At 38.9% G+C, this 23905-nt stretch overlaps 1 protein-coding gene across 1 annotated transcript; it reads right to left on the reverse strand.

The window, feature by feature from the left end:
* Window positions 1-1064: 1064 nt before the first annotated feature.
* On the reverse strand, window positions 1065-16805 carry LOC122209679 (phospholipid-transporting ATPase ABCA3-like). Its single transcript, XM_042921773.1, has 5 exons — window positions 16745-16805; window positions 15337-15523; window positions 14499-14669; window positions 13943-14133; window positions 1065-1341 (listed from the first exon to the last, which is right to left on the reverse strand). Exons 1-5 carry the CDS (start codon window positions 16782-16784, stop codon window positions 1334-1336), a joined length of 597 nt encoding a protein of 198 aa, XP_042777707.1. The 5' UTR covers window positions 16785-16805; the 3' UTR covers window positions 1065-1333.
* Window positions 16806-23905: the final 7100 nt, after the last annotated feature.

Raw genomic sequence — 23905 nt, forward strand, 5'->3', positions numbered from 1 at the left:
CTGGAAGATTAAAGGTGGGTTGAGAAATAGGCAGAGTCAGTGAAAAAGACTACCTGACTAAAGGAATTTTTTAAAGGGATCATTAATAAAGACTACTGGGAGATGAGATGCAACTAAGAGCTTAATCAAGTGAGGTTCCTCTCCCTTTTTAAAGATGGCCAGCCTGGGAAACAACTTTTGCAATAACTGAAATCACATGTCAGAGATCTATGGGTGGTATTGGTTGGAAACCACAGAAAGTTATTTTACAGCTAAAAACAATAAAACAGAATAGTTTCTGGATATCACTTTATTACTCACAGTATCCAAATGAGGATATAAAAACCTTTATCCCCAAACAACCCCAAAATAGAACAGCTTCAGTGACTTTTTCCATCTTGTAATTTCAGGAGAATCATCCTCCCTTCTGCTCATCTGCCCAAGAATCTAGAGAACTGATTAGCTTTCTCTCTCTCTCCCTCTCTCCCTCTGTCTCTGTTTAAGGGGGACTCCATGTGCCCAAACAAGAATCAGAACTCTGTTTCCTCTACACCTTATTTGTCCTTTGTTCCTTCTTAATCAGAGAGTTGGGCAAGGGTAGGAAAATAAACACACTATTTTTAAAGAATGTTTTTGCTTCCTTTCTTGGACTCTAAATGTTCTTGATGCAAAGATTCTCTTACAAATGTAGACAAATGTAGAATCTTGGTTTGAATTTTGAAAAATAATCCAACTTATCACCATAAACTTTGATACTGATTTTAATTACTTTTTGTTATAAAACTGGTGTGTGTGTGTATCTATGGGAACGATGATTTTTTGACCCAGGCTTTATGATCCTCTTATGTTTAATTCAGCTGCTAAAACATAAAGCTTTTGCTCTTCATGTTGTCCCATGTGGCACATAATAATGATATTATTGGATGTTTCTGTTCAGACATTCAAAATACTCAGGAATAAGTCCTTGTTCTCACCCTGAAAAATGCTGCTCCTTCATGTTTCTAGCATAGAAAACAGGAGTTTTACCAAATGTCTTTAGATTTGTATAGGCCATGTAAACCTACAAAAAAAAAAGTGACAAATAGTCTCCTTAGGGGGAATCTTTATTACATAAATATATATACACTAAGATGTACACATACAGATATGCCCCTCTATGTATCCAGGCTTAGTAAAGAGTACTACAGAAGACATAGTAAATGTCACTAGTTAGAAGTGAATCTCATTGTACCTTTTTTTTCAATCAACTCCAATGTTCTCTGAGTTAGCAAAGGTCAGGAAGACTTGTTCCAGCGTTATCTGAGTGATGGTGTAGTCTTCTAAATCGAATTTCACTTTAGCTTTCTCCAAAACATCAAACATCTCTATCAACAACAACAAAAAAGTACAGTTAACATTGCAGCCATCCCCTCCAGTGCCCAACCCAGATGAGCCTCTCTATCATTTCTTCCAACTCCTACCAAGTTATTGTTGGAAGACAAAAAGCACAGAAAGGGGAGATGAGAAAGTGACAGAATAAATCATTGATAATCTGTGAGGAAGCAGTTCCCTGTCCCCATTTTTTTGACAGGGACAAAAAATGGGATTTAAAGGTAGAAATCTGAAGCACTTAAACTCTAGGAACCACTGAAAAGCAACCTAAGGTCTCTGCTAATTCTATAATATCAGGCTCCCATTCCACATGAGAGTCCCAAATATTTCCCATCATTAGGACTTTCTTAACATGTAATATTAGAAGAGCATGGTTTCAACATTCGCCTTTGCCCAGGCATTGTTCTTGCTGGGAATGTAGTAGTTAAGGAGCCCTTGATGTTCGTGTTTTAATTCCCTACCTAGGAAAAGAAAGATAAATAATCTTACAGATTTAATTTTCAAGTTCTAAAATATTGCTACACCAACTTGATTATACACAATAGAGGTCTCAAATAAAAGAGGGACATAATCCAAAGGCCAACCTTTTAGTATACGTAACACGGTTAATTATTTCAGCAGGCTTCAGTCACCAAAAAATTATTACTTCATATGTACAATGTAAAACCTGAACCTTCTGAAATTTTTGTTACTACAAACCAAGTTTTGAGAATATGAACTGAAAGGATTTTCATTCTGGTTGTATGAGTATGTATGCATGTACACTATGTTTGCTGGGGAGTGCAGCAGGACAAGGATTTCTATTCTCACATGAAATAGGAAATCACACATATAAATCCCCAAAGTCAGGCCACGTGTTATTTCTTTTACAGGTGAATAAGAACCCACTGGTGGAATGAGAGGGAAGGTCAGGGGGCATCCATTTCAAATTAAGAACAAATAGATGTGTTTATTCTTAGCACTGCATATTTGCAAACTATTACTAATTAAATTCATCGGGGTTAAAATTGTTTTTAAAATATATGTTAAAGTAATTAAAGAAGTCATGAGACTGAGGTGGGTCTAATTCCTTGGTAGGCTACATAAGTAAATCAAAACCCAAGCCAGAGTAAATGCACTCAAATCTAAGAAAATGAAACTCAAGAAAAGATAGCCACAAATAACCAGCTAGTTTTTCTCAAATAAGGCAACTGCTTAATCAAATATTTCCTTGATTATCCACAGGTTTTTTTCTGTATAAACCTCTCCCTTAGCTCCTGTTTGTGGAATCCTCCTCATGACCTTTAGTTTGGAGCTGCCCAATTAGAATTGATATATGTTCTAATGAACTCTTGAAAATTGTAATATGCACCAGTTTATCTTTTAATAGTTCTGGTGATAGAACTGGATCCAAAAGAGCCCCCCAGTGGCCCTGGGAGCAAAGATCAAACAGGCATAGGTACTCACTGAGCCCTTTGCACTCATTTACTTTCACACTGTGCCTGAAAGTCTGTGTATGTTCCTATTGGATATCTGAGCTCCTCAGTATTGTGTCACGAGCTCTCCGACTTCATTTGACCTTTTCTTTTACCAGACTGAGTCTGGAGTTGAACAAGGTCTGACTTAAACATTATTAGTTCTCTGTCTTCAACCAAACTGGGTCCAGGGTTGGACTGGATCCAACTAAAACTGAACTGAGTTCAGTGTGGGGCCTTAGGTAGGTTTAAATTTTGTTTTAAGGAATGGAGAGGAAAAAATTAGTTCCTCTGAGCCCAAAGAGTCCGGGAGTTCTCCATCTGGGACTCCAAATGTATAAAAATTATGGGTCCATGTTTTTTATCCATTCTGCCAATCTCTTTTGGTTGGATAGTTTAATAAAGTTTAAATCTTTTCTGGCCTTCCTTTCTAGAGGACAGCTCTGCCAGGTGTATTATTCTTGGTTGACAGATATTTTTTTTCCAATATTTTGAATATATAATCTCACTTTCTCTTAGTCTGCAAAGCTTCTTTTAAGGAATCTTATAGGGGATTCCCTTGTATGACAATCACTTTTCTCTTGCGTTTTCAAAATTATCTTTTGTTTTTGACATTTGAGAAATGTATTAAAATGTGTTTCTCAGTTAACGTTTTTCTAATTCAACTATTTGGGGTCCCTTGGGCCCCAGGAATATGTACATCAATATCCCTCCCCAAGTTTGAAATGTTTTCTGACATTATTTTTTTAAATAGACTTTCTATTTCTTGTTCTCTTCTCTTCTGGAATTCCCATAATGCCTATAATTGTTTCTGTTACAGTGTCCCCTAAGTCCTGTAGGCTTTTTTTTCCCCATTTTTTATCATTCTTTTTTGCATCTCTGACTGAATAATTTTAAATGACATACCTCTTATTTTACTGATTGTTTCTTCTGCTTGGTTGAGTCTGTTGCTGAAGCTCTCTATTGAATTCTCCAGTTCAGTCATTGTATTTTTCAGCTCTAGGATTTGTTTGATGGTGTCAATTTCTGTATTTTTCATTTTGTTCATGCAACTGATTTTGCTTACCTGTCTTTCTGTGTGTTTTCGTTGTTCACTAAGCCTCTTTAAAAGGATTATTCTAAATTCTTTGTCAGATATTTCACAGATCTCTCTTTAGGGTCGATTGTTGAAGATTTATTAGTTTCTTTTGGTGGCATCATGTTTACCTGATTCTCTGTGGTCCTTGTGTTTGTACCTGCACATTTGAATGAATAGTCTCCTAGACTTCACAGGTTTACTTTATCAGGGACAGATCTTCATCCATCAACTTAAGGTACTAGACTGTTTTTACGTGGTAGCTTCCAAGGGCAGAGAGTGCTTGTTATCAGGGTCTTGGTTTGGTTGGGTCGAACACTTGTGCTCTAAGGTGAGGGGAAGGGCAGTGGCTGTCTGTGTTCCATCGCTTGATTGGCCTGCCCATTGAGCTCTGTGTTCAAGCAGGGCTACTGGGTAGGCTCCCTGATTGGGCAGGACTACTGGCTGTGCTCCACGGTCTAGCAGTGCCATTAACTGGGTTCTGTACCCCTAGAAGGGTGGTGCCGCTGTTTGGACTGCACAATTGTTCAGGGCCAGGGACTAAGCCCCATTGCTCTTGTCTAGGGGAGGCCTCAGGCTGTGCTCTCTAACAGGTTGATGCTACCATCTGATCTCTGTGTTCTGGTGGAGCCACAGGCAGGGCCTAACAGTCAGATAAGGCCTAGACTGTGCTCTAAAATTATGCAGGGGCATGACTGTTTCCCAAAGTTGGGCAAGACTGAAGGCTGGCCTTTATAATCTAGTAAGCTACTGGCTGTGCTTCATTGTTGGGATCCAAATAAGGCAGACGGCCCACTGAGTTCACTGGTCAGATAGGGCCACTGGTTCAGCTCTGCAGCTGGGCAGAGCTACTGGCTGGAATCTCTGATTAGGCACCGATGAAAGTATAGCTGTAGGGTAGGCTCCATGGCTTCCTGGCTTCCTAGTTGGGCAAGACTGGAGGCTATGCTTAGCAGTTGGTCAGGACTTTGCATTTACTTCTCTGGCTAGCAGAGCTGTAGAATGGGCTCCATATCTGGCACAGCTTTTTGGCTGGGGACCCAAATCAGGCAGAAGTACCCTCCTGCTCCCAGGCCAGACGTAGTACCAGCTCAGCTCTGCAGACAGGCACAGCCACAGCCACAGGGTGGAATCTCTGCTCCAATGCCAGTACAAGTAGGAATGTGGTCTGCCAAGATCTGGATGCTGCTTGCTTTAAGCACCACCTACCTTCTCTGTTCCTATGTGATCCACAATGGTAAAAGCCCCATAGATTCCTCAGTGATCCTTGGAAGGTGGCACCCAAGTGAGAATTCATTGGCATTAATGATTTGAGGTAAGTTTTTTGGGGGGTGTCTCATTGCCTTTTCAATTAGGTTTTGTTTTAGTTTAGGAAATTTTCCTGAAAATTTTTAGTATTTATTCTATTCTGTGACATTTTTTCTTTGTGGACTACTTTTATGATTGTGCTGTATTAACATTCCCTTCCTTCTTTCTGAATGTCTCTCAAGTGCTTGTTTATATTTTTGTTTGGTGTTTTCCTCTTTTTCTCCATTCCAATCCCCATTTCCCTTGAACTTCCTACACTATTTGTCCCTGATACCTAATTATTTCTGAAATGTTTACTTTTTAAAAATGTTTTATTTATTTTCGAGAGAGAGAGAGAGAGCATGAGCAGGGGAAGGGCAGACAGAGAGGGAGACACAGACTCCGAAGCAGACTCCAGGCTCTGAGCTGTCAGCACAGAGCCTGTTGTGGGGCTTGAACCTGTGAACCATGAGAACATGACCTGAGCTGAAGTTGGACACTTAACCAACTGAGGCACTCAGGCACCCCTGAAATGTTTACTTAAAAAAAAAAGCTGTCAGTTGTCTTTCCATATCTCTTTGTTGTCTGGTCATCTAATTTCTTAGCCCTTCCTAATGTGATTTAGTATTTTCTTTCATGGAACCATTTACTCTAAATATTTCTCATTCCTCTGGTAAGCCCATTATAGACGTGAATATTCCAGTGGTGCCTGGTGGCTCAGTTGGTTGAGCGTCTGACTTTGGCTCAGGTCATGATCTCATGGTTTGTGAGTTCAATCCCCAAGTTTGGCTCTGTGCTGACAGCTCAGAGCCTGGAGCCTGCTTTGGATCTCGTGTCTCCCTCTCTCTCTGCCCCTCCCCCACTCACAATCTGTCTCTGTCTCTCAAAAATGAATAAATGTTTAAAAATTTTTTAAAAAAGTGGATATTCCGGCTGCCTTTGCTTGTAATATTTATTCCATCTTTTTAAAAGTCAATATTTATATAAGGGTTCCATGTCAGTTTCTTTTGGATTATATCATATTTGAATAGCTTTTTGTTCAAAATAATGTGAGGAACAACAGGGCAACAACCACCTTACAAGTGCCTCAAACAAGAAAGTGCCTCAAACCCATATTCCCATTAAAGTTCTTGTGTCCACATCCTTGGGGATAGGTCTTGTGTCAGTGTTTAGTGTTCCTCCTTCAAGTAGAGCAAGTTTCTAGGACAGCACACAGTAAGGTTTTCTGGTGGCAGCTTTTCTTTGTGGTGATTTAGGGACATCAAATAGACCTCTGATGCAAGTACTACTCAGAAATATTTACCAAATGAATGCATAAGTGAAAACTGAACTTCTTAATGGACTATGAACACCACTGAAGTAATTCTATTTCCCACATATATGTTTCCAAGATGTAATCTACTATCCATTTCTTTCTATTTTCTGATCTTCATTCTTATTGCATAATCCATCATGCTATTTTCCATTGCTTAGAAGATAACATTCTAACTTCCCAGCCTGACACACAGTGGAAACTTCTGTGATATTTTGTACAGCATAGTGGGGTGGAAACTAAGGTGAAAAACCAGAATTATTAAGTCTTGCTAGGTCCATGCTTTATATTTAGGAAAGAGAAATAAAGGGTAGAAAAAAATAGTTGCTTTCTCTGGTATTGTACCATATAGTCAGAGAGATGTTTATTGAATTTAGCTTGTAGAAGCATGCTACTCTTGAAAGGAGAGAAAAGCTTACTGATTTTTATTTGAATCTCAATTCCATATCCTGGCTCTTACAGAAAGAGACAAGAGTTACATTATTAGTGCAAGGAAAAAACCTTAAAAGATCTTATAGACTGAACTGTATCCTCCCAAATTCATATGCTGAAGTCCAAACCCCAAATGTGATTGTATTTGGACAAAGGGCCTTTATGGAGGTAATTAATACTAATGGAGATTATAAGAATGGGGCCTCAATCCACTCTTAACTAGTGTCCTTATTAAAGGTGGAAGAGACACCAGAGCTAAGGTGCACACAGAGCTAAGTCTGGATGAGGACAAAGGAAGAAGGCAGCCATCAGCAGCCAAAGAAAGAGGCCTCAGAGGAAACCAGACTTGCTAAAACCTTGATATTGGTCTTCTAGCCAGAGAACTATGAAAAAATAAATTTCTGTAGTTTAAGTCACACAGTGTGTGGTATTTTATTATAGCAGATCTAGCAGACTTAGATTATATGTGCAAATAATTGAGAATTATGCTAAAATATATGACTTTACATATATAAACATATGGACAGCCTAATCTACAACAGACCTACTAGTTAATATACAGAAGGTTGGTGAGTACTATTGACCTTTGAACAATGTGAGGATTAGTGTATAACTTTCAACCCCCCCCAAATTTTACTACTAATAGCCTACTGTTTTTTTCCAATATATGAAATTTATTGTCAAATTGGTTTCCATACAAGACCCAGTGCTCATCCCAAAAGGTGCCCTCCTCAATACCCATCACCCACCCTCCCCTCGCTCCCACCCCCCATCAATCCTCAGATTGTTCTCAGTTTTTAAGAGTCTCTTATGCTTTGGCTCTCTCCCACTCTAACCTCTTTTTTTCCCTTCCCCTCCCCCATGGGTTTCTGTTAAGTTTCTCAGGATCCACATAAGAGTGAAAATATATGGTATCTGTCTTTCTCTGTATGGCTTATTTCACTTAGCATCACACTCTCCTTTCCATCCACGTTGCTACAAAGGGCCATATTTCATTCTTTCTCATTGCCACGTAGTACTCCATTGTGTATATAAACCACAATTTCTTTCATTCATCAGTTGATGGACATTTAGGCTCTTTCCATAATTTGGCTATTGTTGAGAGTGCTGCTATAAACATTGGGGTACAAGTGCCCCTATGCATCAGTACTCCTGTAACCCTTGGGTAAATTACTAGCGGTGCTACTGCTGGGTCATAGGGTAGGTCTATTTTAAATTTTCTGAGGAACCCCCACACTGTTTTCCAGAGTGGCTGCACCAGTTTGCATTCCCACCAAGAGTGCAAGAGGGTTCCCGTTTCTCCACATCCTCGCCAGCATCTATAATCTCCTGATTTGTTCATTTTGGCCACTCTGACTGGCGTGAGGTGATATCTGAGTGTGGTTTTGATTTGTATTTCCCTGATGAGGAGCGACGTTGAGCATCTTTTCATGTGCCTGTTGGCCATCCGGATGTCTTCTTTAGAGAAGTGTCTATTCATGTTTTCTGCCCATTTCTTCACTGGGTTATTTGTTTTCTGGGTGTGGAGTTTGGTGAGCTCTTTATAGATTTTGGATACTAGCCCTTTGTCCGATATGTCATTTGCAAATATCTTTTCCCATTCCGTTGGTGGCCTTTTAGTTTTGTTGGTTGTTTCCTTTGCAGTGCAGAAGCTTTTTATCTTCATGAGGTACCATTGGTTCATTTTTGCTTTTAATTCCCTTGCCTTTGGGGATGTGTCAAGTAATAAATTGCTACGGCTGAGGTCAGAGAGGTCTTTTCCTGCTTTCTCCTCTAGGGTTTTGATGGTTTCCTGTCTCACATCAGGTCCTTTATCTATTTTGAGTTTATTTTTGTGAATGGTGTAAGAAAGTGGTCTAGTTTCAACCTTCTGCATGTTGCTGTCCAGTTCTCCCAGCACCATTTGTTAAAGAGACTGTCTTTCTTCCATTGGATGTTCTTTCCTGCTCTGTCAAAGATGAGTTGGCCATACATTTGTGGGTCTAGTTCTGGGGTTTCTATTCTATTCCATTGGTCTATGTGTCTGTTTTTGTGCCAATACCATGCTGTCTTGATGATGATAGCTTTGTAGTAGAGGCTAAAGTCTGGGATTGTGATGCCTCCTGCTTTGGTCTTCTTCTTCAAAATTACTTTGGCTATTCGGGGCCTTTTGTGGTTCCATATGAATTTTAGGATGGCTTGTTCTAGTTTCGAGAAGAATGCTGGTGCAATTTTGATTGGGATTGCATTGAATGTGTAGATAGCTTTGGGTAGTATTGACATTTTGACAATATTTATTCTTCCAATCCATGAGCATGGAATGTTTTTCCATTTCTTTATATCTTCTTCAATTTCCTTCCTAAGCTTTCTATAGTTTTCAGCATACAGATCTGTTACATCTTTGGTTAGATTTATCCCTAGGTATTTTATGCTTCTTGGTGCAATTGTGAATGGGATCAGTTTCTTTATTTGTCTTTCTGTTGCTTCATTATTAGTGTATAAGAATGCGACTGATTTCTGTACATTGATTTTGTATCCGGCAACTCTGTTGAATTCATGTATCAGTTCTAGCAGACTTTCGGTGGAGTCTATTGGATTTTCCATGTATAATATCATGTCATCTGCAAAAAGTGAAAGCTTGACTTCATCTTTGCCAATTTTGATGCCTTTGATTTCCTTTTGTTGTCTGATTGCTGATGCTAGCAGGTCCAACACTATGTTAAACAACAGTGGTGAGAGTGGACATCCCTGTCATGTTCCTGATCTCAGGGAAAAAGCTCTCAGTTTTTCCTCATTGAGGATGATGTTAGCTGTGGGCTTTTCATAATTGGCTTTTATGATGTTTAAGTATGTTCCTTCTATACCGACTTTCTGAAAGGTTTTAATTAAGAAAGGATGCTGAATTTTGTCAAATGCCTTTTCTGCATCGATTGACAGGATCATATGGTTCTTATCTTTTCTTTTATTAATGTGATGTATCACGTTGATTGATTTGCGAATGTTGAACCAGCCCTGCATCCCAGGAATGAATCCCATTTGATCGTGGTGAATAATTCTTTTTATATGCTGTTGAATTCGATTTGCTAGTATCTTATTGAGAATTTTTGCATCCATATTCATCAGGGATTTTGGCCTGTAGTTCTCTTTTTTTACTGGGTCTCTGTCTGGTTTAGGAATCAAAGTAATACTGGCTTCATAGAATGAGTCTGGAAGTTTTCCTTCCCTTTCTGTTTTTTTGGAATAGCTTGAGAAGGATAGGTATTATCTCTGCTTTCAACTTATGGGAGAACTCTCCTGGGAAGCCATCTGGTCCTGGACTCATTTGTTGGGAGATTTTTGATAACTGATTCAATTTCTTCACTGGTTATGGGTCTGTTCAAACTTTCTATTTCCTCCTGATTGAGTTTTGGAAGCGTGTGGGTGTTTAGGAATTTGTCCATTTCTTCCAGGTTGTCCAGTTTGTTGGCATATAATTTTTCCAAGTATTCCCTGATAATTGTTTGTATCTCTGAGGGATTGGTTGTACTAATTCCATTTTCATTCCTGATTTTATCTATTTGGGTCATCTCCCTTTGCTTTTTGAGAAGCCTGGCTAGAGGTTTATCAATTTTGTTTATTTTTTCAAAAAACCAACTCTTGGTTTCGTTGATCTGCTCTACAGTTTTTTTAGATTCTATATTGTTTATTTCTGCTCTGATCTTTATTATTTCTCTTCTTCTGCTGGGTGTAGGCTGTCTTTGCTGTTCTGCTTCTATTTCCTTTAGGTGTGCTGTTAGATTTTGTATTTGGGATTTTTCTTGTTTCTTGAGATAGGCCTGGATTGCAATGTATTTTCCTCTCAGGACTGCCTTCGCTGCATCCCAAAGCATTTGGATTGTTGTATTTTCATTTTCGTTTGTTTCCATATATTTTTTAATTTCTTCTCTAATTGCCTGGTTGACCCACTCATTCTTTGGTAGGGTGATCTTTAACCTCCATGCTTTTGGAGGTTTTCCAGACTTTTTCCTGTGGTTGATTTCAAGCTTCATCGCATTGTGGTCTGAAAGTATGCATGGTATGATCTCAATTCTTGTAAACTTATGAAGGACTGTTTTTTGACCTGGTATGTGATCTGTCTTGGAGAATGTTCCATGTGCACTCGAGAAGAAAGTATATTCTGTTGCTTTGGGATGCAGAGTTCTAAATATATCTGTCAAGTCCATCTGATCCAATGTATCATTCAGGGCCCTCGTTTCTTTATTGACCATGTGTCTAGATGATCTATCCATTTCTGTAAGTGGAGTGTTAAAGTCCCCTGCAATTACCACATTCTTATCACTAAGGTTGCTTATGTTTATGAGTAATTGTTTTATATATTTGGGGGCTTTCGTATTCGGGGCATAGACATTTATAATTGTTAGCTCTTCCTGATGGATAGACCCTGTAATTATTTTATAATGCCCTTCTTCATCTCTTGTAACAGCCTTTAATTTAAAGTCTAGTTTGTCTGATATAAGTATGGCTACTCCAGCTTTCTTTTGACTTCCAGTGGCATGATAAATAGTTCTCCATCCCCTCGCTCTCAATCTGAAGGTGTCCTCAGGTCTAAAATGAGTCTCTTGTAGACAGCAAATAGATGGGTCTTGTTTTTTATCCATTCTGATACCCTATGTCTTTTGCTTGGCGCAGTTAGTCCATTTACAGTCAGTGTTATTATAGAAAGATATGGGTTTAGAGTCATTGTGATGTCCGTATGTTTTATGCTTGTAGTGATGTCTCTGGTACTTTGTCTCACAGGATCCCCCTTAGGATCTCTTGTAGGGCTGGTGTAGTGGTGACGAATTCCTTCAGTTTTTGTTTGTTTGGGAAGACCTTTATCTCTCCTTCTATTCTAAATGACAAATTTGCTGGATAAAGGGTTCTTGGCTGCATATTTTTTTCTGTTCATCACATTGAAGATCTCCTGCCATTCCTTTCTGGCCTGCCAACTTTTAGAAGAGAGATCAGTCATGAGTCTTATAGGTCTCCCTTTATATGTTAGAGCACGTTTACCCCTCGCTGCTTTCAGAATGTTCTCTTTATCCTTGTATTTTGCCAGTTTCACTATGATATGTCGTGCAGAAGATCAATTCAAATTACGTCTGAAGGGAGTTCTCTGTGCCTCTTGGATTTCAACGTCTTTTTCCTTCCCCAGATTGGGGAAGTTCTCAGCTATGATTTCTTCAAGTACACTTTCATCACTTTCCTTCTCTCTTCCTCCTCTGGAATACCAATTATGCGTAGATTATTTCTCTTTAGTGCATCACTTAGTTCTCTAACTTTCCCCTCATACTCCTGGATTTTTTTATCTCTCTTTTTCTCAGCTTCCTCTTTTTCCATAATTTGATCTTCTAGTTCACCTATTCTCTCCTCTGCCTCTTCAATCTGAGCCGTGGTTGTCTCCATTTTATTTTGCAGCTCGTTTATAGCATTATTTAGCTCCTCCTGACTATTCCTTAGTCCCTTGATCTCTGTAGCAATAGATTCTCTGCTGTCCTCTATACTGTTTTCAAGCCCAGTGATTAATTTCATTACTATTATTCTAAATTCACTTTCTGTTACATTGTTTAAATCCTTTTTGATCAGTTCGTTAGCTGTTGTTATTTCCTGGAGATTCTTTGGAGGTGAATTCTTCCATTTCATCATTTTGGATAGTCCCTGGAGTAGTGCGGCCCTGCTGGGCACTTCACCTGTGCTGTCTTGAATAACTGGAGTTGGTGGGTGGGGCCACAGTCAGACCTGATGTCTGCCCCCAGCCCACCGCTGGGGCCACAGTCAGACTGGTGTGTACCTACTCTTCCCCTCTCATAGGGGCGGGATTCACTGTGGGGTGGCGTGGCCCATCTGGGCTACTTGCACACTGCCGGGCTTGTGGTGCTGGGGAACTGGTGTATTAGCTGAGGTGGATAGGCAAGGTGCACAGGGGCGGGAGGGGCAGGCTCAGCTTGCTTCTCCTTTGGTCATCTGCTTCGGGAAGGGCCCTGTGGCACCGGGAGGGAGTCAGACCTGCTGCTGGAGGGGTGGATCCGCAGAAGCACAGCAATGGGCGTTTGCACGGTGCAAGCAAGTTCCCTGGCAGGAACTGGTTCCCTTTGGGATTTTGGCTGGGGCATGGGTGAGGGAGATGGCGCTGGCAAGCTCCTTTGTTCCCTGCCAAACTGAGCTCTGTCATCCCAGGGCTCAGCAACTCTCCCTCCCGTTGTCCTCCAGCCCTCCCGTTCTCCGAGCAGAGCTGTTAGCTTTTAACCTTCCAGATGTTAAGTCCCTCTTGCTGTCAGAACACACTCTGTCTGGCCCCTCCGCTTTTGCCAGCCAGATTTGGGGGCTCTGCTTGGTCAGCGGGCTGCCCCTCCGACTCGGCTCCCTCCCGCTAGTCCGTATAGCGTGCACCACTTCTCCACCCTTCCTATCCTCTTCTGTGGGCCTCTCCTCTGTGCTTGGCTCCAGAGGGTCCATTCTGCTAGTCTTCTGGTAGTTTTCTGGGTTATTTAGGCAGGTGTAGGTGGAATCTGAGTGATCAGCAGGACGCAGTGAGCCCAGAGTCCTCCTACGCAGCCATCTTCCCCAGGTCCTCCACTAATAGCCTACTGTTGACCAGAACCCTTACTGATAACATAGTAAATTAACATACGTTTTGTATGTTATATGTATTATATGTTGTATTATTACAATAAAGTAAGCTAGAGAAAAGAAAATGTTATTAAGAAAACTATAAGCAAGAAAAAATACACTTATAGTACTATACTGTACTTACTGAAAAGAAAATCCATGTATAAGTTGACCCATGCCATTCAAACCCATGTTGTTCAAGGGTCAACTGTACTTCTGTGTTTTTTTGTGTGAAAAGTTCTTAACACAACCGGATACAATAGTTTTATAAGAACAAACATTCAAAAGGATCTCAATGTGGAATATCAATAAATATCAATCACTCACAAGAAATAGTTATTGGAGACACACACCATATGGATGGTGAGAACAACTAATATGATTTAACACATGTCTAACAAAGTTAGCCTAGCCAACTTAATTTACCTGGGAAAAATGTCGCAATATATTGTTTAAAATTCTCTAATTTATTCTCATCTGTATCAATCTTGACCTTAGCCTTCAGTATGTAAATACTGCTGAACTTGTTCTTGAGATGCTGAGGGCTGCCCAGGCACATGAATTTTCCCTTCACCATGATGGCCAGCCTGGTACAGAGGGCATCACATTTCTCCATACTAGCAAAACAAGACACCAGAATAATGTAAGGCTGAAAAGATCTCCATTGGAAGACATCCTGTAGTTCAAATTTTCAGTATTTTGTGACTCTAAAATAGGAAGGTGCATTTTCCATCATTAATATCATGGGAAAGGAGATATTTTCAAGTTCAAGGTAGTTGACGACTAAATTATCAAATGGAACAGATCCTAAACTTTCTGCTTTCTCCTCTCAGTGAGAATTCTTGGCCATTCCACTCACTAGGATTCAGGAGGAGCTCATGCTTAGGCAAGTTTACTGTCCAATATTGCAAGCTCCAAATAATGCCCTCCCATAGCCATGAAAACACTTCTAATCCTTAATCAACTTCCTGAAAAACCACACCTGTGAGAGGTAATGAGGATGACTTTGCCACTTTCACGTGTCTTTGTCACTGTGTTCCAAAGCAGATGCCGGGCCTCTGGGTCCATGCTAGTTGATGGCTCATCCAGGAAGATAGCCAAGGGCTTTCCGATTAGGGCAATGGCAGTGGTGAGTCTACGTTTGTTTCCTCCACTTCATGGTCAAGGAAGGAGACAGAAAGCAGACACAGAGATGGCTATACATTATAGTAACTTAATACATAAAACATCTACTTAATACATATCAACATTTACAGAAAATAATTTGCCTATTTCCAAAATGCTGAGTCAGGGAACAAGCAGAGATACTAAAAATGCTGATTACATGTGGCTCAACCAAGGCTCCAGACCCAAAACCAGATGATTTGAAATGTAGAAGGGTAGCTTTTGTTTACAAAATCAATTTAGCCACATTATCAGTGAAATTTGTATTATTATTCTTGAGGTTCATTGGGATTCCTAGATATACAAACTACATAGTGGCCAGGCCAATGCAAAGAATCTTACACTGTGTTTATTTGAGAGACAAAGAACTATATAGAGAGACAGGTAGAAAAATGGTCTCTCTTGTAATTCAATGGCTACAATTTTAATAGCACCAGGATTTTTAGTTTCATCTCTGCAAAGGGGAGATATGATACTGTCTAGGTCTGCTTTACTGCTGGCATCTAAACACTGCCAGGGCATTAGATCACTTCACAGTCATTGCCTCTGTTTGTCAGTGGAACTCTGGTTAAACCGTGGGCACCCATTTCAAAGAGCAGAAACACAGGAGGCTCATCAATATTAGCTGCAATGAGAGCACCAGTACAATACCTCACCTGTAAGTGTAAATAAACTTGTCAGCATAGGGTTCCAGATTCAGTGATTGCAATGATTTATTCACATATGGTTTAATCTTCTTCTCAGGAACCCCCCACAACATGGCATACGTGACCATTATTTCCCGACCAGTCATGTAATCCAGCAAGGCATCAAACTGTGGCCAATAGCCATTTTTTACCTCACCTGCAATAAGAAATAACAATGAACACAACTCAACTATCTTACTGAGCATATGGTAAATATAGATAATATAGAAGACCTGTAGTTCTCCAGCCCATGTGTCTAAAAAGGTTAGAACCCACAGTTTTTCCAAAGAATTTCTCCAGTGATTATGGAATCATTACATCTAGAGGGTATTGTCACGTGCTGGATCTACAACTGTGCAAAAGTATGGATTTTTCTGTCATGATGTTATTTCCCTATAAAGGGCCATAATCAATCTGTTAAATACATGGAAAATAATTACAAAATAGCAGTGTACCGATTTACATAAGTATATTCACCTGAACAAGCTGAATGAGCTAGAAAGTGGTTAGCCTACCATTGGCTCAACGTTTACTCACTGTAAACCTAAAGGAAAATCTGATGACCCTGAAAAGTAAGAGATCTAAATCACTAGTTTGATGTACAGTGTTAATAACTGGATGGATATTTTTGAAATTTGGGACTTTATTTTCTCTAATAAGTCTTCATTGGTTTAGTCTCAAGGGATGCTATGATATCAAAAGCAAAGACTGTCAAAGAAGGGGGTTTGGACAATAACATCTAGGTTCGGCTCAGTGACATCCTACTTTTTGGTAGTGGTAGTAGATAGATGTGCAGTAAGGGGCCTTCCATAGCTCTATTATATGCAATATGACATTATGACCATCGTTTAAGATGTAGGTGAGTAGAACTGGGATCCTAGTTATTATTGCAGTCATATATTGATGATAAAGATAATGTATTATAAAAATTATCTAATATTCAGACAAAATAGCTGACTAAAACCTAAGTTAAAACCAATAATAAAAATAATGAATATTTTAAAAACTTGTTTATTTTACAAATTTTAAAACAAATCTCTAAGCCTACACTCATAATTCAGGTGTTTTAGAGAAGCCAATACATCTTGCAAACTATTTTGAACAACAAATACTGTGATCCATTGAGAAGCCCACTAAACAATTAATAAGTTAACTCAAAACAATATAAAAAGAATACAGATTCAGGGGATTCTGGGAAGATGGCAGAGTAGGAAGCATCAATTTATCTCCCCACCTAGACGACAATTACACAGGCAGAAGCTGTCTAATAGAATATTTTGGAACTCTGGAGTCTACTACAAGCTTGGAAATTCCAGAGGCAGATATGGACGATAAATTGTAGTTAGTTTTAATTAGCTTTTAGCACACTAGCACTTACCATTCTCTATTCCCAGCACTATGATAGTATCTGAGGACATGTTTCTGGAGCAGCTTGCATAGAGCTAGGTGGAGCAGGGTGGGCAAAAGGGATCCTGTCTTCCAAATATTGGGCACCCTGTACTCTGACTGCTTATTTCTGCTTCTGATCAGAGAGATGCAAAAAAACCGGAAAGTAGAGCCCATTCAAAGGAATAAAATAAATCAATAGACACTGTCCCTGAGTAAGACCTGATGATAGATCTGTTACACAAAGACTTTAAAATGACTTTCTTTTCCTTCCTCCCTGCCTCCCTCCCTTCCTTCCTTCCCTTTTTTCTTTTCTTTTCTTTTTCTTTCTTCTTTCTTTCTTTCTTTCTTTCTTTCTTTCTTTCTTTCTTCTCTTACTCCTCTCTCTCTCTCTCTCTCTCTCTCTCTCTCTCTCTCTCTCTTTCTCTCTCTCTCTCTCTCTTTCTCCCTTCCTTGTTAGTTAACATACAGTGTAGGTGTGGCTTCAGGAGTAGAACCCAGTGATTCATCACTTAACATATAACACCCAGTGCTCATCCCAATAAGTTCCCTCCTTAATGTCCATCACCAATTTCCCCCACCCCAACAACCCTGTTTGTTCCCTATTTAAGAGTCTCTTACGGCTTGTCTCCCTCTCTGTTTTTACCTTATTTTTCCTTCCCTTCCCCCATGATCATCTGTTATGTTTCTCAAATTCCACATGAGTGAAATCATGTGGAATCTGTCTTTCTCTGACTTAATTCACATAGCATAGTACCCTCTAGTTCCATCCACATAGTTGCAAATGGCAAGATTTCATTCTTTTTCATTGCCAAGTAGGATTCCATTGTGCATATAAATCACATCTTCTTAATCTATTCATTAGTTGATGGACATTTGGGCTCTTTCCATAATTTGGCTATTGTTGATAGTGCAGCTATAAACATTGTGCACGTGCCCTTCAAATAAGCACTCATATATCCTTTGGATAAATTCCTAGTAGTGCAATTGTGGGGTCATAGGGTAATTCTATTTTTAATTTTTTGAGGAACCTCCACACCGTCTTCCAGAGTAGCTGAACCAGTTTGCATTTCCACCGACAGTGCAAGAGTGTTCCCCTTCCTCCATGTCCTCACCAACATGTATTGTTGCCTGAGTTGTTAATTTTAGCCTCTCTGACTGGTTTGAGGTGGTATCTCCTTGTGGTTTTGATTTGTATTTCCCTGATAATGAGTGATGTTGAGCATCTTTTCAGATGTTGCCATCTGGATGTCTTCTTTGGAGAAGTGTCTATTTATGTCTTCTGCACATTTCTTCACTAGATTTTTTTTTTTTGGATGTTGAGTTTGATAAGTTCATTAAGATTTTGGATACTAACCCTTTATCCGATATGTCATTTGTAAATATCTTCTCCCATTCTGTCAGGTGACTTTTAGTTTCATTGATTGTTTCCTTTGCTGTAGAGAAGATTTTCATCTTGATGACATTCCAATAGTTCATTTTTGCTCTTATTTCCCTTGCCTCCAGAGACATGTCAAGTAAGAAGATGCTACAGCCGAGGTCAAAGAGGTTACTGCTTGTTTTCTCCTGTGGGATTTTGATGGTTTCCTGTCTCACATTTAGGTCTCTCATCCATTTTGAATTTATCTTTGTATGTAGTGTAAGAAAGTGGTCCAGTTTCATTCTTCTGCATGTTGCTGTCAAGTTCTTCCAGAACCATTTGCTAAGGAGACTGTCTTTTTTCAATCGGATACTTTCTCTTGCTTAGTCCAAGATTAGTTGGCCATATATTTGTGGGTCCATTTCTGAGTTCTCTATTCCATTGGTCTATGTGTCTGTTTTTGTCCCAATACCATAATGTCTTCATGACTGCAACTTTGTACTGGAGGCCAAGATTGTGATACCTCCAGCTTTGGTTTTCTTTTTTAACATTACTTTGGATATTCACGGTCTTTGTGGTTCCATACAAGTTTTAGGATTGTTTGTTCTAGCTATGTGAAGAATGCTGGTGGTCTTTTGATTGGGATTACATTGAATGTGTAGATTCCTTTGGGTAGTATTGACATTTTAACAATATTTGTTTTTCCAATCCATGAGCATGTAATCTTTTTCCATTTCTTTTTGTCTCCCTCAATTTCTTTCATATGCTTTCTATAGTTTTCAGTGTACATATCTTTTATCTCTTTGGTTAGGCTTATTCCTAGTTATTTTATGGTTTTTGATTCAATTGTAAATGGGACTGATTCCCTGGTATCTCTTTCTGTTGCTTCATTATTGGGATATAGAAATGCAACTGATTTCTCTACATTGATTTTATATCCCAAGATTTTACTGAATTCCTGTATCAGCTCTAGCAGTTTTTGTTGGTCTTTCAGGTTTTCGATGTAGAGTATCATGTCATCTGAGAAGAATGAAAGTTTGACTTCTTCTTTGCCAATTTGTATGCCTTTTCTTTTTGTTGTCTGATTGCTGAGGCTAGGACTTCCAACACTATGTTAAACAACAGTGGTGAGAGTGGATATTCCTGTCATGTTCCTGATCTCAGGGGGAAAGCTCTCAGTTTTTCTCCATTGAGGATGATATTAGCTGTGGGCATTTCATATATGGCTTTTATGATGTTATGTTCCTTCTATCAAAAATTTCTTGAGGGTTTTTATTAAGAAAGAATGCTGTATTTTGTCAAATGCTTTTTCTGTATCTATTAATAGGATCATGGGGCGCCTGGGTGGCTCAGTCAGTTGAGCATCTGACTTCGGCTCAGGTCATGATCTTGCAGTCTGTGAGTTCGAGCCCCACATCGGGCTCTGTGCTGACAGCTTGGAGCCTGGAGCCTGCTTTGGATTCTGTGTCTCCCTCTCTCTCTGCCCCTAACCCACTCGCATTCTGTCTCTGTCTCTGTCAAAAATAAATAAACATTAAAAAAAATTTTTTTAAATCTCTGTCAGACAAGAAGGAGTTTGTATTAACAGGATCGTATGGTTCTTATCCTTTCTTTTATTAATGTGATGTATCACATTGATTGATTTGCAAATATTGAACCAGCAGCCCAGGAATGAATCCCACTTGATCATGATGAATAATTCTTCTTATATGCTGTTGAATTTGATTTGCTAGTATCTTGTTGAGAATTTTTGCATCCATGTTCATCAGGGATATTGGCCTGCAGTCCTCTTTTTTTGTTTGGTCTCTGTCTGGTTTGGGAATCAAAGTAATGCTGGCTTCATAGAATGAGTCCAGAAGATTTCCTTCCATTTCTATTTTTTGGAATAGCTTGAGGAGGATAGGTATTAACTCTGCTTTAAATGTCTGGTAGAATTCTCCAGGGAAGCCATCTGGTCCAGGACTCTGATTTGTTCAGAGATTTTTGATAACAGATTCAATTTCTTCACTAGTTATGGGTCTGTTCAAATTTTCTGTTTCTTCCTTTTGAGGTTTGTAGTGTGTGGGTGTTTAGGAACTTGTCCATTTCTCTCAGGTTGTCCAGTTTGTTGGCATATAATTTTTCCTAGTATTCCCTGATAATTGCTTGTATTTCTGAGAGATTGGTTGTAATAAATCCATTTTCATTTGTGATTTTATATATTTGGGTCCTCTCTCTTTTCTTTTTGAGGAGCCTGGCTAAAGGTTTATCAATTTTGTTTATTTTTTTTTTCAAAAAACCAACTCTTTGTTTCATTGATCTGTTCTGTTTTTTGGATTCTATATCATTTATTTCTGCTCTAATCTTTATTATTTCCCTTCTTTAGCTGTCTTTGGGCTTTATTTGCTGCTGGTTTTCTAATTCCTGTAGTTGTAAGGTTACTTGGGACACTTCTTGCTTCTTCATATAGGCCTGCATTGCAATGCAGTTTCCTCTTAGGACTGCCTTTGATGCTTCCCAAAGGATTTGGACTATTTTGTTTTCATTTTCATTTTCTTCCATATATTTTTAAATTTCTTCTTTAATTTCCTGGTTAACCTGTTCATTCTTTAATAGGATGTTCTTTAACTTCCATGTAGTTGGGGGCGTTCCAAATTTTTTCTTGTCATTGATTTTAAGTTTCATAGTGTTGTGAGCTGAAAATATGCATGGTATGATCTCGGTCTTTTTATACTTGTTGAAGGCTGTTTTGTGACACATTATGTGATCTATTTTGGAGAATGTTCCATGTGCACTCAAGAAGAATGTGTGTTCTGCCGCTTTAGGATGAAAAGGTCTGAATGTATCAGTTAAGTCCATCTATTCCAATGTGTCATTCAGAGTCGTTGTTTCCTCATTCATCTTCTGCTTAGATGATCTGTCCATTGTTGTAAGTGGAGTATTAAATTCCCCTACAATCACGCTATTATTATCAATAACTTTGGTTATGTTTATTATTAATTGATTTATATATTTGGGTGCTTTCACACTGGGGGCATAAACATTTACAATTGTTAGCTCTTCTTGGTGGACAGACCCCTTTAATTGTGATATAATGCCCTTCTTCATCTCTTGTTACAGTCTTTGTTTTAAAATCTAGTTTGTCTGATATAAGTATGGCTACTTCGGCTTCCTTCTGACATCCAGTAGCATGATAGATGTTTCTCCATCCTCTTATTTTCCATCTATAGGTGTCCTCAGGTCTAAAATGAGTCTCTTGTAGGCAGCATAGAGATGGATCTTGGTTTTGTGTGTGTGTGTGTGTGTGTGTGTGTGTGTGTTTTATCCACTCTGATACCCTGTGTCTTTTGATGGGGGCATTTAGTCCACTTACATTCAGAGTGATTACTGAAAGATATGGATTCAATGCCATTGTGTTATCTGTAGGTTTTGTTGTTTGTGGTGATGTCTCAGGTCCTTTGCAGTCTTTGTTGTTTTCCACTCAGTGTCTCCCATAGAATCTCCTGCAGGGCTGGTTTAGTGATCATGAACTGCTTTAGCTTTTGTTTGGGAAACTCTGCATCTCTCCTACTATATTGAATGACAGCCTTCCTTGATAAAGGATTTTTGGATGCATATTTTTCCTACTCAGCTCATTGAATATTTCCTGCCATTCCTTTCTCACCTGCCAAGTTTCAATCGACAGGTCTGCTACTACCCTCATGTGCCTACCCTTGTAGGATAAGAACCATTTGTCCCTAGCTGCTTTCAGAATTCTCTCCTTATGTTTGTATTTTACTAGTTTCACTATGATATGTCATGGTGTTGACCTGTTTTTGTTGATTTTGAAGGGAGTTCTTTGTGCTCTTGGACTTGGATGCCTGTTTCCTTTCACATAATAGGGAAGTTCTCAGCTATAATGTGTTCAAATATAGCCCCTTTCTCTCGCTCTTCTTTTTCTGGAACTCCTATGATATGAACTTTGTTTCATTTTATGGAATCGCTTAGCTCTCTAATTCTCCCTTCATGATCTAGCCATTTTCTTTCCCCCCTTTTTTTCAGCTTCATCATTATTTTCTATAATTTTATCTTCTATTTCACCTACTCTTTCTCTGCTTCTTCCACCTTGCTGTCACTGTGTCTAGTTTAGTTTGCATCTCATTTATAGCATTTCTTAATTCATTGTGACTATTTCTTAGGTTTTTAATCTTGGCAGTAATAGATTCTCTGCTGTCTTCTATGCTTTTCTCAAGCCCAGCTATTTCTTACGACTGTTATTCTAAATTCTTGTTCAGATATATTGTTTATATCTGTTTTGAGAATTTCTCTGGCTGTGATTTCTTCCTGAATTTTCTTTTGAGGAGAGTTCTTCCATTTCATCATTTTGGCAAGGTTTCTGTCTTTTACATGTTTTAATAGCTCATTATGTCTCCTTCACTTGCAACTACTACTATATTAAAAAGGGGTCATACGCTGTTCAGGGCCTGGCCCTTCAGAAAAGTGTTTTTGGAGTGTGTTGTGTGCACTCTGTTATTGTGTTTTGGCTCCTCTATCCCATTGGTCAGTCCTCTGCAATGCTCCTCCTTGCTTGTAGTGATGAAATGTTGGGACTTCAACCCTGGTGCTTTGAATTGTTTGTTGAAGTAACCCCGGAAGAAAAAGGGAAGAGAGGGGGAGTCTGATCCCATACAAAGGGAAAAATGAAAGGGGAGAAAAGAAGACCAGGCAGAGAGCCAGAAGAACTATAAGACTTTATCTAGAGAGAAAGAAAGGAAAATAAAGAAAAAAATAGGTAAAATGTATGAAAAGAATAAAGCAAAAATGCCCGATTAAACAAACAAAACAGAAAAAATTATATGTATAGATTTATATGTATATATATACCTATATATATCTATATATATAGATATATATGGAATAAATTAATCAAAAACAAATCAGAAACTATAAGCCTGATTCCAAAAGAAAAGGAGAAGGCAGAAAGAAAAAGAAAAAGGAAAAGAAAGAAAAGAGAAGAACAGACAGACAGACAAATAGACAAAACAAAAAACAGGTGTACTTGAAAAAATCATAGCTGAACACTTCCCCAGTATGGGGAAGGAAACAGACATTGATATCCAAGAGGCACAGAGAACTTCCTTCATATGTAACTTGAATCACTCGTCTGCATACATATCATAGTGAAACTGGCAAAATACAAGGACAAAGAGAGAATTCTGAAAGGAGCTAGGGATAAATGGGCCTTAACATACAAAGGTAAACACATAAGGGTAGTAGCAGACCTATCTACTGAAAATTGGCAGTCCAGAAAGGAATGGCAGGAAATCTTCAATGTGATGAATAGGAAAAATATGAAGCCAAGAATCCTTTATCCAGCAAACCTGTAATTCAGAATAGAAGGAGATATAAAGATTTTCCCCAACAAACAAAAAATGAAGGAATTCATCCCCACTAAATCAGCCCTACAAGGGGGATTCTGTGAGTGAAATGTTGCAGGGACCACAGAGTACCAGAGGCATCACTACAACCATGAAACCTACAGACATCATAATGACTCTAAACCCATATATTTCAATAATAACACTGAATGTAAATGGACTAAATGCTCCAACCTTAAGACATAGGATATCAGAATGGATAAAAAAAACAAGAACCATCTATTTGCTGTCTACAAGAGATCCACTACAAGGTGTCTGAGGACACCTTCAGATTGAAAATGAGGGGAGAGAGAACTATCTATCATGCTACTGGAAGTCAAAAGAAAGCCGGAGTAGCCATACTTATATCAGACAAACTAGACTTTAAATTAAAGGCTGTAACAAGAGATTAAGAAGG

Source organism: Panthera leo, chromosome E3 (genome assembly GCF_018350215.1).
Source record: "Panthera leo isolate Ple1 chromosome E3, P.leo_Ple1_pat1.1, whole genome shotgun sequence".
Classification (NCBI taxonomy): Eukaryota; Metazoa; Chordata; class Mammalia; order Carnivora; family Felidae; genus Panthera; species Panthera leo.